The sequence below is a fragment of the Megalops cyprinoides genome, chromosome 10, assembly GCF_013368585.1.
Source record: "Megalops cyprinoides isolate fMegCyp1 chromosome 10, fMegCyp1.pri, whole genome shotgun sequence".
NCBI lineage: Eukaryota > Metazoa > Chordata > Actinopteri > Elopiformes > Megalopidae > Megalops > Megalops cyprinoides.
The window spans coordinates 29,194,618-29,214,228 of NC_050592.1; the positions used below are offsets into that span (position 1 = coordinate 29,194,618).

At 47.1% G+C, this 19,611-nt stretch overlaps 1 protein-coding gene across 1 annotated transcript in view; it reads right to left on the minus strand.

Moving 5' to 3' along the window:
• si:dkey-22o22.2 (neural-cadherin) overlaps positions 1 to 19,331 on the minus strand; it is a 99,541-nt gene extending 80,210 nt beyond the window's left edge. The window contains exon 1 of the mRNA XM_036539861.1: positions 18,224 to 19,331. Coding sequence (XP_036395754.1) covers positions 18,224 to 19,169 — 946 coding nt within the window. The 5' untranslated portion in view covers positions 19,170 to 19,331. The remainder of the gene's footprint in view (positions 1 to 18,223) is intronic.
• Between the last annotated feature and the right edge of the window lie 280 nt (positions 19,332 to 19,611).

The window sequence follows — 19,611 nt, forward strand, 5'->3', positions numbered from 1 at the left end:
TCGTTGAAGATTCTGGATGAGATCCTATGTGCTGAAGATCAGGAGTCAGGATTGAGCACGTGCAGAAGGTCAGGGATGATTCGGTGAGGGATTTGTTCAGTCAGAGGGAACGTGGCATTTGGCATTTAAAGCTGGGAGGGGGCTGGCAAGAGAACTGCCCATCTGGTGTGGTGGCATGAGTCCATGTTGGGTTGGTGGGCATCTGTAGGACCAGGCCATGACAGCTGGGTCTTCCACCATCCACCATGCCATTTTAGTACAATCTTAATCTGGAATTAACAGGGATGGACAGAGGGGGGTTTGTGGATGTGTTCCAGAACTGACACCTTCCGCGTTCTTGAAAATTAGGTGTTCTGGAATAGACACTGCAGTGCCATCACTTTGTGGCTGCTGCAGACAATTTGACAGTTTCTCTGAGGTGTTTATAATGACCAGATGGATGCTCGTGATGGAATTAATGCCACACCTCCCTCTGTCATGTCACTCGAGAGAAATGACCATAAACTTATGGTCAGAGACTTAAATGGAAGTGGCACACCAGAACAAATGCAAGCGGTCAGCCAAAACATAGATATCAGTTCACTGGTGTGGGTTTTCAGTGCAGGGGATGTATATATAAATACTGAATAGAATGGAAATATGGGTGGAAATGAAGTACAAAAGTGAGGAGAAGAATGTGGCAGCAGAGATTTATTCAAGTATTAAAATGCAGGAGTAACTTTCCACAATTCCTTCCGAGCTTCAAAATATGCGATAAATACTGCCATAAAGGGACATCAACTTGCAGAATAAGAAGTTCCACTCCAGCTATCACCAGCAGGAAATCTGCATCCTTTCATATTTCTGCGCGTGTGATTTACATGCGCGAGACAGGCAGGTAAAAAATGATAAATCACTGCAGACGCTCCGAGGACGACCGATTCAAGGCACGGGTTTCAAAGTCAAACTTCTGCAAACAAAAGTAGCATCCCTCTCCCCGGGCATCGTGGCGAGCTAAAAACCGCGGTGTGCGCGCGCACCTGCAGCATGCCCAGCGATACTTTACCGCGAGAGCAAAAAGCTAAATTTTACTGGCAGGCAGAATGCCTGAGACAAAAACAAACAAGCCCCAGTCCCGTGACGGCATTCATGAGGGGAAGAGTTTTTTCGGCAAGCAAACAAACAAATAAACACGCAAGAGGGATCCGCGCCGGGCACACCGGCTGCACGCCACAGCCCCCGGTGTGAGAGACACGCTTCTGCCTTCATCACAAACCATTCTATGGACATCCTCTTCCAGAATCTGTCTCCTTTTCCTTCCCTAGGCCACTTCTACAGATTTCAGCACCCCTTCTTTGTTGTCTGAAAACATGATGTTTGCAGCTCTCTATCCTTACAGAGACAAGTGTCATAAAATGCTACGGTAACAATGCTTAGAACCCTTTGGGGGTATTTCAGCTGTTTTCAGCAGGCTAGCTGCATTGTGGATTTCTTTTTTGTTTGTTTTCAGATGTACAAGTTAGTGATGACGGAATGGCACTGTAATGTACACAAACCGATGCCTGAGGGTTATTATTGTTGGCCATTGCAATATTACTACTACAGCCACAATGCTGATAAGCAGCAGTAGCAATGACGGCTTTGAAACAGCGACGACAATTTTTCATGGCTCCACTTCAACAGTTCTTGTACTTGAGCCATTACTGAGCGATTATAAAGAAAGTGAAGGCTTTTACTGGGCACAAAGCAAAGAATAGCATGACCTTGACTGCTAAAGACCGCGCCGTGCATTAGAAAAAGAGCATGAATAAATTCTACGGCGCTGGTTTGGTCATATTAAATTCAAACCTTGGGCTGTATTCCATGGTAGACTGACTGTAGTCAGACAGCGCTAATACAATCCTCTCTGACCCGAGGAGCAGCCAAGGTTGAAAAGCCACACCGTGTCGCATTTGGAGCAAATTTATAGGCGAAGCTTCGGAACCGAGAAATGGCAACCGTTGCGTTTAGTCTTTAGTTTCTGAAATCCCCCCTCACCTCCCACCCCAAAACCCAACCCCGGGTAAACTGTAAACTGCACAAGGCAGTCATTTACTTTGTGTGATGGAACACCACATTGTCTTTTATCTCGGCCTTCTCAGACCAGAAGGTATCTAATGCATTTTCCATCCACTCTTAGACTGTCAGAAGTCCCAGCAGACATGCACCAGGCAGCGAACATCAAAGCAGGCTCTCTCACTCGCTAGGAGGAAACTTCAAAGGTTGGACTTGTTACTTACTGCAAATATGTGTGTTCAGCTAAAGCTCACAAAGATAACACTGAATACACTGTGGCAATTTCATGCTCATTTCAGGCAGCATTTCAACCTGAGAATTGACTTGTGTGGTGTAATTAAAAGTGAATGTTTTGGGGGGAAAAAAGATTTAAATATCTGCCGCTTCCTGTTGGTATGAGAACGCCTCTAAATGTTCAGGCTGAAAGTGCTCCATACTCATCTGATTCTCATATCTCCTCAGATGGTCATGGTATCCGTCAAAAAATAGATCTGCATGTTGTTGATTTTCTTCCCAGCTGCGTCTGTCAGCACAGCGCACTGTTGACTTCAGGGGTTTGGACAGCGAAAATCTCATCTGGCTCCATTGAAAATTTTCATTACCTCTGCATTTATTCCTGGTTTCAAAGCGCTCTCAACTCTCAGCCACCCCACAAATATCATGTAAATAAAAGCAAACAGGACGCTCATTTTTTTGGCGGGGGGTGGCGGGTGGTGTGGGGGGCTGGGGGGTTAATACTGTAGATAAATACATTGAATGCCTGGTAGCTCAACAACCCCTCCCCCACTGCCTGGGGGGCATGAGGGGTGGGGTGGGGTGAGCATCACACAGAGATGTATAAAACCAATGACACATGGCAGCGTTTGCCCAGGAGCCTGCCAAGTACGACACTGTACTGCGAGTTTGCTGACGCCGTACCGCGAGCTCGGCACCACAGGGCCCTCGTTACTTAAGCACACAGCTTTGACGGGAGCCCCTCCTCCTCTGCTCACCAATGGGCTCTGACTGACAGGTCTCAGTCGCGGCCTGACGCCTTGGCTTGGTATCTGTGCTTCGGTACAGCGTGGGACTCTGTCGTAGCATTCGGGGAGCTGAGCTCGCTTCCAGGTCCACGTTCAACCCCCGGTGTGCCATTGGGCACTGACGCAGGCCTGAACAGCTTCAGTAAATGCACCGCCGTGCAATTGGACCCCAGGTGAGCCATTCTGCGATAAGAGCCCCCGCAAATCAAATAGGTAACGCAGTGTGACTGCATCCCAGAGGCACCGGCTTTGACTTTACCTGGGCTGTTAACACTGTCTTTCACAGATACAGGCCCACGCAGGCCAAAGAGCGCTCTGCATTCAGAATTCACGTCTCACTGCCTGCTTTCTGTTACAGACTCAAAAAACTTTCCCTTTCATCCAATTTGTTATTTCATAAAACAAAGTGTGTTTACTATCCACACCTGACTGCCGCCTCCCTCTCACCACCACGCCCCCCAGATGGAGAGAGGGTGTCGATATTGAACATGTTGCTTTTGTAACTCCCCCCCACACCCCCCACCCCTGCTGCAAACCCTCAGACAAAAGTGTAGTGAAGACAATTAGCATAGATAGGAGCCGCTACTGTTAAATATCAATGTAATGTAAATGCACACCTTGAAGCTACTCTCACACTCACACACACATACACACTCACAAACACACATACACAAACACACACACACACACAAATGAACCTGCGGATACACACACACAGGAGAAAACATGGCCCAGATCCAGGCAGACCTGCTTTGCCACCTTCCCGATTGCAGCTTATCCTGCCGTTGTTCTCCTCTTTCAAAGGCTTCTCCCGCACACAGGTCCCCACGTCACCTCCTCCTTCCCGGTGCTGCACTCAGCCATGCTGCTCGGAGTACTTGTGTGGCATCTATGCATTTTTCATCGCCGCTAAAGTGGTTTGTGATATTCCAAAAGCGAGGGGTGGGGGGGGGGGGGGGGGGGGGGGGGGGGGGCGAAGGAGAGAGGAAACAAAAGACCTGCATCCTTTTGTCTCTCTGGGGACCAGAGAATCTTTCCCTTCTCACTCCACACACAAAGAGAGAGATTTATGGGATGAAAAAAGAAAACCTGACAGGCAAGCGAGCGGCTAAATTGCAGTGATGACGAAGGTGAACTAGGAAAAAAACCTCTCACCCGTGTTTCTCAGTTTTGTACCAAAGATAAGATCTGTGTCAGAGAGGAAAATACATGGATGCCCTGAAACCTCAAGGTAGTTGAATGACAACACACTGTACAAACTTTAAAGTGAGTTTTTTTTTTTGTTGTTTTGGGGGATTTCGTGAACACAAAGCCAAGAAAATGATTCCTGTCTCAGTTGCATGACTTTCTGAAAGTGGACCATTCTAAATGCATGACTGAACAACATATCATGTATGGCAGGGGGGGAGACACAGGACAACCTATGACAATCTATTTTTCATGCTGTTTTGGTAAGATGTGTCGATTTCACTGTTTATGCATGTTTACATAGTAGTCAAATGAGCCTACTCCACTCACGGGGGTGCAAAGGGACCAATCACACCATGTTGTCCATGAAAACATACTTCACGTCTGGTGTAATTAGGAAGCAGAGCCCTGAGACGTGGTTACGCATTCTCTAGCATATTCATTCTAACTGCTGAAAGGGGGGAAGGTTTAGACACACTGACATTGAACTGCTTTTTGTTTCTGACTGCATGACCGCAAAAGGCTAACATACGCCTTACCCTCAAAAAAGAATGTTGTCGTGTCCGATGCTGGGGTGTGCACAGAGGCCCGAGAGGAATATCGGGTTGCCTGCCTGTCCCCCCGCTCCCTCTCCCGCACTTTCGACACAGGGGCCTCGCAAAATCCCCATCGCTAACACGTTTTTAAGGTGGAGGGGATCTCGGGAGACCAGGAAGGGCTGTCTCAGAGAGCGGGGTGAAGTGTCTGGCGCAGAGATTCCCTCCATGTGGTGCAGATTTCCTGTCAGCGGGAACGTGGTGAGAAAAGAATGGCCCCCGACACCTGGGGGTCAGAGGTCAGCTCCGCTCAGCGGCGCCGGTAGCGAGGTCGGCCGGCCTCACACGAGGGCACCCCTGTTCGTGTTCGTTCCCCCTCGTGCCGGGTCGGGCCACGGTGGGGCCTGGCGATTACTTTTGGCGTGCCAGCGGTACAGGACCGTGTCTACCAGAGCCAAGCATGGGATACGGTTTTAATAGGCTTGCAGTCAGCGGGCAAAGAGAAAAGAGAAATAGCCTACTTCCATAAGTCCCGGATTTAATGCACTGTTCTAAGTAAGTGGATTATAAAATAAAAAAGTATGCCAAGCTTCCCTTGTGTGCAGGGAGTGAAAAATGAAGCAAAAAAATATGATGGACTACTTAAGAGGAGAATCCCTGATCCCTGTAATGAATGCTGTCTCATTTTAACACTGAATTATTGATGACAGAGACTTGTCTAATGTAAAAGTGCTATCAAATGGTGACAACTTTGCTTTTCAATTATTACAGCATGTGCAGAAGATGAAAGGTTTCTGATAGGAGGCATTAATTCCCCAGGCCTTCCTATCGCATGGGGGAAGAGCAAGAGCAAGCCTTTCTATCACTCGTCTGTTTGGACTGGGAATCCTCAGCAATTTAGTGCAGATTCATGGGACTGCAACCCGGCGCAGGAGGTACAAAGAGCCGCACACGGAAATTAAAACTTAATTCAAAAGGTGATTCAAAACAGACCTCGTCAGGCACAATTCACAGACAATCCAAATGAGCAGTTTAGGGTCTAAGCCACAGCTTGTACATTCCCAACCGCTCTTTGCAAAGTCATGTATCAGTCCTATATGTAAACAGTCTATGGTCTGACTGTGATAGATAAATGGATATTTAAAATTCTGGAGACTAGCATGGTAGGCCCCAAAGTTCACTTCCAGGGAATGACTGCGCCAAACCCGTTCCCCCATGGCACAGGCACAATTGCGTTTTGTTTCTTTAACACCCTGCTGATTGGAAAAACCTGCCTGGTCCCTTTGGCTGTTCTCATGGCTGCAGAAGGAAATCCTATCAGCCACTATGGGGCAGGCCCCATAATCAGGGCCAGAGCATGACAGGCCAGGGTTTAAAGGTCAAAGGTGCTCCTGTGAAGCTCAGGTGTGGACAGGGTGGGTTTTGATCACCCGGGACAGGGGGGTTGTGGGGGGCTTGTTAGGGGTCTTACCACTCTGCTCGGGTTACCCCTGCCTGTTCATAAATCACTCCCCTATTCGACCAGGACCCCTGAGGGGCCAGGGGTGGCGCGGAGGTGAGCCAGCCCGCCTCAACCCCCGTCACATAAAACACAGACCCTGACGCCGCTGGTCGTCAAGTCCGCTTCCCACGCGGAAATCCCCAGGGACAGCTGCGCACATCATCTCATGCTGGTGACAGTGCAGAGAAGACCATCAGAGACAGAACAGAGACCCAGAAGGATGAGCACTGCTGCTCTGAGGGAAGAGAGAGAGAGAGCTCACAAAATGGCCTGTTTTGTTTGTTTCCAGAATTTTCCAGCTCTTGGGGGAATATCTCCCCCACAAATTCTCTTTCGCCGTTTCTAAATTTATTTACAAACGTATGGGTTTATTTACTCGTTTAATAAGTCTCACAGTGGTTTCTGGGTGAACGTTGTTAGGAGAGGAGTTTGTTGTTTTATGTCATTAATAATTTAACGTATCAAAACTGTTAATTATTAATCATCATATTTTCTACCAGGATGTAACTTTTTTTAAAACACGCTGCACTGTAAAGTGATGTAATAACATTGTGGAGTTTCATATATAGGCCTGGATCCAGAAATACTCGTCAAACTGGAAGCAAATCCTGATTGAATAATGAGGTGAAGGGTATGCCAAACCCCCGTCCTCTTCATATTGGTTTCTGACCCATTTGTCAATGCATTTTGATATGCCTCCAGAGGTAAGCCCCATCTATTTTGGTGTGGCGTTTGAATGTTAGTAACGGTGGCAGGAACTGTAAGCCAGTTATTCTTCAGGGACAATCTTATTTCTCTCTTCACTCTGAATGGCATATAACACTTATATTTCTTTCTTCACCCCCTACTGACCTTCAGAATGCAAAAGAGCTGAAACCCAATACTGGGTGTGAGTATTAGAGAGGAAGAAATAATAGCGGGAGGAATCACAGATGTTTCTGTTTTGATAGTGCACCTCCCCACATCCTGGGCTTTTACTAAATCACCGGGGCTTCAGTGAGTGGGGCGACACAGTCGGGCTCTTTGTCATACCCTGTCATTTGCACTTTATTGACTTGAGATGATTAGAGAAACATGTGGAAAGCTCGCTTAGGGCATTGGATTCATTTATCCCCGAATTTTTTGTCTTTTTTTTGGCATGAGATACGAGTAGGTAGAAACACCATTGCTGGTATCAAATGTAATCAGCGTTATGAATCACTAAATCAATCAAATCCGTGATTCGCTGATTGGGATGGCGTGCGGAGGGCCTGGACCCGGCGGGGCGTGTGGAGCGGCCCAACTCCTCGGTCCGCCGGCTCCTCAGAAGTGTCACCTTGCGGAGCGGCGCAGCGGCTGGCTGGTGCGAGCGCCAGGGATAATGAAGTGCGGCGCTGCGCACTCGGAGACAGACCTTTTGAAGCCGGGTGACAGGCCGAGAGGGCAGAGAGGGGTGCCGGCGACGGCGGGGACGTGACAGCGCTGTCAACGCGCGGGGCCAGGGCCCTCGCCTACCCGCACGCGCGCGCCGCCGCCCCGGATTTTATTATTAGCCGGCAGATGCAGTCTCACTCCGGCGGGACAAAAAAAAAACAGAGAGAAAGACCATTGTGAATAAGAATCACGATTTCTTCAGCGGCTCAGCTCTTAAGTGGCTGCAGTTGCAGTAAACCGCCTTTAATTGGAGAGATTAAAGGGAAAAAATTCAAGCCTTTGAAACGGGCGATCATTGATCTCGCTCTCGGTACAGCTCGATGGCCGGTTGACTACCAGTCACCGGTTTAGCCGGCTCCGGCGTCGGCGTGACTCTGCGGAGGCTCCGGTCGGTCGATGCCCATGGCTTAGACCTGCCAGAGCTCTGACGCGCTGGTGCTGTGTGTGCGCATCAGCGGGGCTGAGACCAGCTGCAGACAGCCTCCCACACCACAGCAGCTGCCACTGCGCAATCAGCCCCAGAGTGCTCACAACACACTCTGACACTGTCAAGACGTTGTAAAGGGGCGTGGCTGCCCTCCGTTAACTTTCCACTGCTTGGATGGGATCACTGAGTGAATTATCAGTGGAGCTTCTTCCCCCACTCTCCCTGGGGTGAATATTCAGGGACAGCTGCTTTGCATTACTTTGTGGAGCTTGCTGGTTTCTCATGGAATGCGAGGCATATCACCACCACTGAGTTCTTGGTGGAGAACTTCTGACTGTAAGGAGATTTAAAAAAAAAAAGTTGCCATCATTATGTCTTTTGTTTCCAAATGTTGCATCAAACTTGTCCAAGAACCGTGGGTCCCTCTCTTTCTGTTTATTTCCCCTTAGGGTACGCTGATAGCCACTATGACTTGTCAATAACTGGAGGGTAAACTTTTTTTTTTCAATCGAGGATTCCAAAGGCTTGTTTTGTTGAGCGAGTGGTAAATATTTCAGCTCTTCTTTAAATGGTTTAAAGACATGTCTTTTTTAATTAAATTCAAATTCAGATTTTTGGAGTGCTGTGATAACTGTGTTTCTGATACCGGCATACCAACCCTTTTTCCTCTGAGCAGAGAAATGAGTGAGATTAAGCACGGATGTATAATCCAGTGTGCCCGTATGCAACAGCCGGTCAATAAAGCCCTGCTCACCTCAGCAACACAAGTCTACTATTCTTAGTTTCAACATCGGACCGGTTTTCTGAGAATCAGCAAAAGCCGAAAAAAAACCCACCTTTGGTATGTTACCTCCCTAACTGTCTCAGCCTGTCTCCTTTAATATCACATTCAAACTCAATGTGCATTTTCTCAAATCCGCATTATGTGTTTACCCCCAATGCCAAGGGAAAAAAACCCATAATGCATTCTTGTCTCTCGCTGTTACTGAGGTATGAATGAAAAATTGGGTCCCTCGAGCTGCTCGCACATAGCTAAGGGCTTGTTTGTTGCTTTAGTTACTGGGGGGGTGGGTCCTGGTAAACCAGGAAATTATTCTTTATGAGGCCAGTTTACTCTTGTTTGCTTGCTTATCAAAAAGAGCCTGAATTGAATATGAAATCTCAAACTGGCGGTATTTGTTTGTTGATTTTCTGCCGAGCATAACCAAAGAGCTCTTTGCATATTTGCTTAATTGATTTATGCAGCCTTTAAATCTTTAAACGAGCCCTTTTTTCTGCCAGTTTATTTCCCCTTTGAAGTTGGCATTTCAAAAGGAGAGCTGCATAGCAATATGCAAATGATCGTCTATGGCTTTATTGCAGTCCCGTATGAAATCAATAATAACATAGGCGGGGTTGCACTGCCATGCTTACATAATATTGATTTCCCATCTTGTTGCAGTTCAGCCTGGCCTGGAACTTTCACGCATACATCTCTCTCTCTCGCTCTTGCTCTCTCTCTCTCTCCCATCTCCCATCTCCCCACTCTCGTCCCTGTGACTACCCAAGCTTCCATCAGCACGGCAACCCACAAGCAAGGAAGAAGTGAGTGGAACGGCATTTTCTATTGCTACCAGAATGGAAGTGACGGGTGGAGGATGGGTCCCAGTGACAAGGAGAGGCAGGCAAAATGCCCCTGCAGCAGAACTTGGTTGGGTATGTGCCTCAATGCAGGTGTGCCCCCCCCAACACCTCCACCCCCCTCCACTGTGAGGTCTGGGCCACAACAGCCCAGGTGTTGTTCATTCACGAAAGTGTGGTTATCTGGGTCACTCACAAACAGCCCGGTGTGCACCCGTGAACACAAACCCCCCCCCCCCCCCAGAACCCCCCTCTTCCGCACCAGGTTGGTGCGAAACAAGGGCCAAATAAGGACAGAGGGACAGGCGTAGAGAAGGAGGAACATCCGCCTCTTTCCCACCAGCCCCCGGCTCTACGGAAATAATAATAATAAAAAAAAAAAAAAAAACACATGCACGCAGGACTGCTCATTTCAGATAAGCTAATTAAAATGTGTCCGCTCGGCACGCCACGCAACGGTTTGTTTTGTGCCGTTTCTCCCTCCGACGCCAGGCTGCGCTCAAATTAGACACTTTTCCGACGCGCTGCAGATGCGGCGAGGCCTCCCGTAATGCTGAGAGACAACACAACAGAGCAAGGCTCACCTCTGATGCAGCCGATGATGCTGATAAGCAGGGCTGCGCGGAGGCATGCCACAAACAGGCCTGCCTAATTGCTGTTTGTCAGGGCTCCTCAAACGAGCCGCGCGACTCCTCTTTCCCTCGCACAAAGGAGAGGCGAGGGGGAAGGAAAAAAAAACATGCTGATCACACCAGTTACATCAAAACCTTTCCCAACAGGAATTGTTGGGTACAAATTTTCATGCTAATAAGCCGAACAGTCATATAACTTTAGCAGCGACCATATTCTTTTTAAATTAACTTTGCCTGTGGGATAAATGTGAGCTTGTGTGTGTACGTATGTGTGTGTGTGGTTTGAGAGAGAGGGAGAGAGGAAAGAGAGAGTAGAGGCATAGTGGACGGGAGGAGGAAAGAGACAGGAGGTGGCAGAAAAAGATATATATAGATAAATATATATATATATATATATATATATATATATATATATATATATATATATATTATATACATATATAGAGAGAGAGAGAGAAAAGAGAGAGATTGAGAGAGGTTGCTGGTAAATTAATTTAATGTACAATTCATTTCTCTTTGTATAACAGTGGGTGGAATATTGGGCACATTATTCAGAATAACACGTGTGCAATAATTTAGCTGCTTCTGAATAATTCAATGTGTTGTTTCTTTATTCTATAATACTGAGATATAATTACCCCCACCCCAACCCCCACCCCTCCAGATACCATTTTCCTAAATAAAACAGATTCAAACATAGGTTCTATTGTGTCAGTGTTCCTGCTAAAAGGGACAGCAAGTCCGCATTGATTTCTTAATGGAATGCCATGCAGGCATGGGGAGCCAGAGTGGGTATGGGAGGCTCAATACGTTTCTGCTGGCCTGATGTTTTGGTGTTCTTTTTGCCGCCGACACCGCGGCAGCTTCAACCAGCTGTAAACAGCCGCGTCAGCTTTGATAAACAGACGCGGCTCCGAAATCGCCCCGACCGCTGGTTCCAGAGGAGAGCGTTCCAAGCACAGCCTCCCCTGTCGTGGTTAAGTGGGGGGATTCTCCAAGAGCGTCAGGGTTTTCTCCCGGAACGGAAAGGAGTAATCCCAGCAAGCGTGTCAAATTTCGCAATTAAGATCAAACCGGCCTGGGAATCTCAGGACAGGGCAGATGAACTGCCGACAAACAGTTAACTTTGTGCGGTTGGCTGTTTTTGACAGTGGTGGTGTTGGGGGGTGGGGGGGGAGTGGGGGGGTGCGATGACCTTGTCCTATTTCATCATTAAAAATACCATCCCCCGGGCCACACACTGTATCCTGTCAATAACCTATTATAACACAAGAGCAGGGTGGCTGAGGCTGTGGCGTGAAGTTCAATTAACAAAATGAGGATGCGGACAAAAGTATCAAAACAACACACTAAGCATGTGTGTATGTGTGTGTGTGTGTGTATTGCTCTGTATGCTAATTTACTTGACTCTGTATCCCCAGATGTACCCTGATTTACTCCGTTCAGTACCCCAGTTTCCTCTGTTTTGTAGCCTGTCTGCTCTGCTCCGCAGCCCCACTTTCCCTGTGCTCTGTACTGTGCTCTGTCCCCCTCTCTCACGCAGCGGCAGGCCCCTGCTCAGAGTGTGTCACAGTGACAGAAATCGGTGGCTTCACTTCATTAGAGCGGGGCGGGGAGAGGGGGTCTCTGAGCCGGCGGAGGACGGGCTGAGCCCTCCCCAGCCGCCGCTCCACGGTAAGTGAGCAATCACTGCCTCCTTCTCCGAAGGCAGCCAGGGCTCCGGCGGCTCCCGGCCAATAACAGCTCCCATCAAGCCAACGGGTCAGCGCAAACGCCGGTGGTGGGGAGCGAGGCACTCCCAGCCCACCCCAAAAATCCCCCCCCCCCAACACCTCACATCAGCCAAGCCCAGGGAGCCGCAGCGGTGCACGACGCACCCTTGCGGAGATGGGGCTTTCTGTGCCGCCGAAGGTGGGACGCTGATTCAAACTGACCAGAAGAGTCTGCGGGGCTTAATTTAAAAAAAAAAATCACTCTGTAAAGGTTTTCTCCCGCACAATGATATATCCTGCAGCACTCTCTCTCTCACTCCCTCTCCCTCCCCTCTCTCACACACCCATCTCAACACCTCAGAACCCACACTTATATCACACAAAATGGGACCATAATGTATGTATTTTTACATATGGTCACAGGCCTGACCCCTGGCAACACACAAAACAAGAAGAGCGCACTGATTCCTGCGAGCAACAAAATAGGTGAGAAATGGGGGGTTTCAGCGCTTTGCTGAAACCAAATAATTAAAAAAAATATCAAACATCATGCTGTCATCAAAATTTGACACTCAAGAGCACCGAAGCGGACAAAATTTATGAAAGTGTGCTTTTTCTACCGTTATAATTTGATGACAGGCCAGAGATGTATTCTCTTTTTTCATCCGGCTGAATACAGTTTTTGTTTTTGTTTTCAGAACAGGACAACCCAAGTGGGCGGTCTCACATCTCGGTTTTAACCTATGGAGGCGATCGAACACCTTCAGCAGCAAACTCATCACCTGTGGGAACTGCACCTCCACTGTGACATCCCTCTGGTGTCTCGAGCCAGCTCGGCCGAGCGTGCCAAGTTTAATTACCCTGCCAGTAAGTGTAGCAACAGCAGTAAAGCGGCAATGCTGGTGTAACGACCCTGCCAGCTCATGTGCGGACAGGAGAAGTTCTGAATGGAAAATTCCAACTGCACTAGAGAGAGAAACAGACCTCAAATCTGCTGGCCAAGACAGTGGTCATCTCTGTGGTTCCACTAGAAAATGCACTGTTGCACTATTGGCTATTAGAGCATGATTCCAGGCCAGCCGTGAGGGCTGGGAAGCTTCGCAGTCTCCTTTTAAGTGCATTTGAATAAGCGATTTTTTTTTTTTTAAAAATGACAGTAAAAGACAGCAAACCCACTGGAACATTCCGGCACATCTCCATTTGTTCCCCCATGTGCTGGATGTCATTAGAGCCCGTGAGGTTTAGCAACACTGACAGCACGGTCGGAGGACCTGGCCACACATGCGCCATCAAACCCCCCCCCCAGTCTGGGCCGCGAGCCCACGCTAGATTGGGCATGCACAGGGGTGCTGAGGGGTGCAGAAAAGCTCTTCTGAATGACTGGCCGCGCGTGGGACACAAAGGACGCAGGGCCTAATTATACACGCGCTCATCCTGCCAGAAGTCGCCAGGGGGGGGGGGGGGGGGGGGGGGGGGGGGGGGGGGGTGGAGGTGACAACAAGGGGGGATCATTCGGGCTATGGTTACAGAGGGGCCTCTCTCCCACGAGCGAGAGCTCCATCCAGCATTGAGGCATACACCAAACCAAGGCCTTCATTCCACAGCCCCCCCTCCCCAACCCAATCTCTCTCCCTTCCTTTGGAAAGCACACTGTGATTAGTGTTGGCTTGGCTGCTGGCTGGGAAGAGGAAATAAGCAAATTAAACGTAAGGACCACCAAATTCATTCCAAAACTCCATCCAGTGCGCTGATGTTGGACTGCTGCCTGGGCCCGCTCAGTGTCCCTTTTTTGCTATTGTTAATAATATCAACGAAACAAGACCGGCTCGTAATGGACTATGACAACCATAAACTTCAATCATGCTGTGTACAAAGGTATAAAGGCTCCTAGACTCTTTTGTCTGTCTCTGAGGTGCAGTATTCCTGGCTAATAAAACAATGAAATCAATGTCTAAAAAAGTCTAGATTATCTGGGAAATTTTCCCCTTGCCAGGTAAAACAACAGGTATCTCCAGGCCAACACTGCGGGTCTTGACATAGGCCGACTGTGTTCAATGGCTGATAAATGCAGTTCCCCCCCTCCAACCCCCCAGCCTGATTCTCTCTCCCTGTCTCTCTCTCTCTCTCTCTCGCTCCCTCTCTCTCTCTGTCTTTCAAACCCCAGGCAAGCACTTAATGCAGAGTATTTTGCAGTGTTCCAGGAAAGATAAGTTGTTTCTCGCTAGTTTTCAAACTTTCATGGGTGCCCTCATCCCTCGAGGGGGGAATAAAACGCTTGTAAGAGCGCGATGAAGGGATGCACTGCGTGTACTGCACACAAGCCATTATCAGTGTTTACCAAGCCAAAAGAGGCACCACAGGGATCGTCTTTAGGAGGATTAGAGAGGAGCCCTGCAGTGACACAGACGCACCCGGCATCGTAATGGCGCAGGACATAAACTGCAAAGCCGCAGCGCAGGACCGGTTTGTTAATTAAAGCAGTATCTGACGCCGGAGCGAGGCGCAAGCCCTGGTGGTGCACGAGGGAAACGTTAGGCATGCCTACACTTTACCGATTACGCCACACAGGTTTAAGAACGCTCGCAATGCGCCCCCGCGCACGCACACACACACACACACACACACACACAGACACACGTGCGCGGAGGCACACCGCAAACATTTACATAAATAAACACCTTCTTGCGTGTGGCTTTTCTTGAAGGGAGGACGTGTAATGGAGGGAGATGTGAGAATCAAAACTGCTGCATCATGGCACACGCTGAATTTTACAGGCCTTGGTAAATACCTTTGCTAGTTTGACTTTCTCAACGCACTAAAAAAAAAAACAAAAAACATGCTTGAATGTGTCCTACTTCTTCAGCTGGTATTTCAGGAGCTGCATTAAGTGTCAGAAATCAAAGACAAAAGGAAGGAAAAAAAGAGGCGATGACAAAAAAAAAACCACCCCGTGCACACAGATGGAGCCACTTTATCTAAAGTTCTCATCTGAGCAGGAGAAAATAAACATTACCCTTCAAAACACTCAAAAGGAAGATTGTAGCGATGGGACTAGACAATAGTTTCCAGAATAATTATCTCCCTGAAGACCATTAGATTCACTCCCTTCTCCCCAAGCGTATGGAGAGCGCAATCCTCCAGAGCTCACCAGAACAAGGCACAGGAACCTGCCGGAACGCTACATTCACTGGACTGCAATGGCTGCCCACGAGCGGGTGAGGGAAGTCCACGTTCCCCAGGCTGTGGCAGTCTCCCTCTGAGCGGAGCACCCTGCTACCATGCAGCGTAACAAGGGGATGCTGCAGGCGCACTAGCACTGTGAAATCAGGAGCCGTGGACCACAAAAAAAGCCTCAGAATTTAATCTCTACCAAAGGAAGGCCTGCCCTGAGACGCTCTGAGCTTCAGGGCCCCTTTCCTTAAAGCAAACTGCACAGTAATGCCATTGACACTCTTCATTGACTCAGATGCTCTCCCTCACAGCTCATGGTACAGTATTAATTTGCTTCTAGAGACAGAATATTAGGAATATTTTAGCAGATAATCAAAATGACACTGGATATGAAGCAAAGAAGACAGACACTCAAATAGAAAATAATTTATTTTTCATTGCTACATTTTTGTGGTGAGTTATATGGGGTGTTATATGTGAATGAATGAATGAATGAATGTTGATTATCTATCTTACTGGTAGGCCTAATTTGAAGCTTGCCTTGTGTTTGTAATACTTTCTAGACATATACAAGGCAATTCCAATCATAGTCCAGAACCCACTACTCTGGTTTAATTTAACGTAGTTGCATGGCCTACTTCTTGTGCATTTGTCCTGTAATCAGTACTTCAAAGGACAAGCCTATAATGTTTCTAGAATGTCGAAAGACGTCAGATTGGCGTTAACTGGAAATGTCCCTTAAATAAGCAAACTGTCGTGCCTGGCAGTGTGTTGTTTGGAATCACAGGCCCACATGTGCCGTCTGATTTTCCAGGTGGATAAATACTCTTAATTACTTCAAACAAACAGACGATGTAGGTTCACATTTTTAGTGCCCAAATACAACATCAGACCCTCACTTTCAACTAATCCACTGCCACCCAAACGTGCAGATGCTGCACTTTACGGGGTTTTCTCCAATATTTACTTTAGCGTGATCGAATCCTTACCTTGACGAGTTTAACGACCCAGGTTAGGTAAGGGAGGGGAACTCAATTCAGCACGAACGAAAGCGTCATGCCAACAAGTCTCTCGGGAATGACAAAACAAAACAAAAATTCATCGTCACTTAAATATGGCCTACTGACAGCATTGGTCTAATATATTTTTACTAATATTACATTTCTTTTATTTTGACTAATATTGCTCAGCTGGATGCTCTACGATGTTATTTTTTATACCCCTATTGACTGTTAATGTTGCGAACGGAAGCATTAATACTCTTGCAAAAGTATAAAGCGAAAAAGCCTTGAAAAGATCTTGGGCGCAATTCAATGCAGAATGCTTTGATGAGCTTGACAGCTCGAGGGCATTTTCCTTTCCAAAAAAGTAGCTAACAACAAGAACAAATAGCAATGCTGGATTGTCGGTTGCACCTATTCGCGAGATAGACCCGATTTACCAGCGTTAGCATATAAGTAAACTTCCCACACACTTTCACCATCGGGATACCCTATCGGAAAATGTAGCTAAAATTCTGCCGTCCAAGCGATAGCTACGTGCATGCAATGTAAAAAGCAAGCATTTCAAAGTGTGCTAAGAAAAACATGTACTAAAGCGTCGTGTTCAAAACTAACACAGCATCATTCAATATTGCAAAAAGCCTTTCTAGACAGACTAATGAATTCAATGTGCATAATTCTAAAAGTTTCATGAAAAAGTGGTATCTTGAAGAAAGTCATGTTAACAGGAGTCGACATAATTAGGGGAACACTGACAAATCTCCCGTAGATGTCCCTACAGGCCTTGAAGAATTGTGTGTATGGAATTAATCACCATTGTGTATGACGTTGTGTATAACTACGATGCACGTATCTAGAAAATATTATACGCCCGAAGTTTGCACGATTTCATATAAACAACCAGAGCTACGGGTAACCTATGCATGCTGTTTTGCCGAGAAAAGGTGTCCACGGTCGCTTTAGGCGAGTCTCCAAAGACACACTCCATCTTTTGAGAATGAATAAATAAATAAATAATTATATAAATAAATAATGAAATCAAATCGCGACGGGTAGTGACCAAAAGACCCAGCTCCTCCCCCTAATTTAAAGGCAGACACATAACTGCCGCGCGTGATCAAGAGCACTGATAAATAGTTACATATCAGTACTGATTCCAGCGGTGAACCACGCACTGCTCACATCACGGGAGTCCGATACCCTACAGTGAGACAATGAAACATGTCCATCTTACGGATCAGCCTGCTGAAGCCCTACCACCACTTGAGGTTACGTCTTCAGCAATGAAGGAATAGATGGATTACTTTATGAATTTATGTGTGTTTAAACAAACATAAATGCATATATGAAAATATCGCAGTCCGTTTTCAGGGGAAAAAACGGATGTACGAAGTTAAGCGGCTCTCCTGCTATCCTCCATGAAAACACACAGGTCGAATCAGTTTCCTTATTTCCCCACTTTTAACTGTTTAAATCTGTGTCATCTCTGACATGTCACCAAATTTGCGTCACACGAGCACATCTCAGCTCCTACACGTATCCAGCCCATGCGCGCTGGACCACCTGTCCATCGCTGCCTTCGAGTCCAGGCAGGATTTGATCAAAGGCGCAGAGATGATTTATATAAACATTTTTTAAACCACATATTATATAGGCAAATGTAACACACAATTTTATACTAGAATGATGCTGCTATATACATCCCAGAACCTTTTTATATATCTTGAAATTGTGTGGCGCAATACAGCAACAATACCTTGCGGGGTATTCTTCCTCGTGCGTTCGAATGAAACAGACTTTAGCCGAGGGAAATGTCAGGGTCCAGAGGAATACCGTACATAATAGATATGGGTAACTTTCCTTGCAATGAAAGCATCCTTACTCAACGAAGGTAGCTAAACTTTAAACTGGTATTAGGTTACAACTCCTAGGTGTTATTTTAAGGACAGAAAACCCCTGATCTTACCTTTTAAGTTCTGGACTTTAATCATCACGTCCGCCGAGCTCTTCAGGCGTTGTGCCAAGTAGAGTCGACCCGAGTCCCGTTCAATCTGGACCGGCGAGTCAGCCTCGGATATAATCTCGAACCACCTTTTCTCAAACTTCATATCAGGAACTGTAAAGATCATGTCTCCGACTTTTACATCTTCGGAAACCGTTACGGTGTAGAACAGTTCCTCGGAAACTGCTCTTGGCTTCCGAACTTTGTAGACAGATCCCCGCACATCAATCCGAAGTGTCGCCGGCTCGCTTTCAAGCGCGATGTCTCCATTGTCTCTCGCAAAAATACTTGTGGTGATGTTATGCACACCCTTAAGAGATCTAACAAGCATTATCTGTCCGGTTTTGGGAATGACAAATATATTTTCGTTTTCTGGGAATGCATAGTACGTGATTGCACCGTTACGCCCATTGTCGCGGTCCGTTGCATAGAAGCTAGCCAATTCGGAACCGACAGCGGTGAGTTCGTCGACTTCTATCATTTTATTTTTACTGATGAACCGAGGTATGTTATCGTTCAAATCAAGTACTTTGATTTCTACGTCCAGAGTGCCATTGAAACAGCCAGGAGTGATAGTGTTTAAATAGTAAATTGGCTTTGCTTCCCTGTCTAAAGTTTTCGTGGCTTTCAGAGAGAGTTGTCCTTGTTCATGGTGGTACACAAATCGAAAATCAGAGGCGCCTTCCCCTTCTAATGCGATGTCGCGTCCCGATTCTTGGAGGAAAGTACGGCATTTTTCTCCAACAGGTAGAAAAAACCCGTCGACTTGGGTCCCCGCCGGTGCGTTTTCCTCAACATGTCCATGATACACTGGGACATTTGCATTCGCCAAAGAAAAGGAAATTAAAATGAAAAACAGAAGCATGTCTGGCGCCCCTGGTAAATACACGGCTTCCCGATGCGCCCTCATGTCTCCATCAATTCAGTTTCTCTACTTTTGCAGGTCAAACATTAAACTTCTCCGTGGTCATTAATATTTGAATTTTGATGCAGCAATTATACCATTAAAATTAAGGCGAAACTTGTTATTCTCCACTAACTAGGTATGGAAAAGTATTATTCGTAAGTAGAGGCAAATGTACTGTCATTCAATCTGCACACCCGAAGTGTCAACTTAGCACTCAACGGTTAGAGCAGCATCGCTCCAGCTAAGTCCAGCGGAGCTTGATTTTACTGACACGCAGAGAAGGAGACTCCATGTGGTACCAAGATCACCGCCCATCACGTCGAAGCCAATCAGAAATATGGAGGGGACGGACAGAGAATCTGTTCCCGCCCACGACCGGTTTTGCATTCGTTAGCATGGAGCGCAGAAACGTTGGCAGTCCTAGCATTCATGTCTCCGGCGTTAA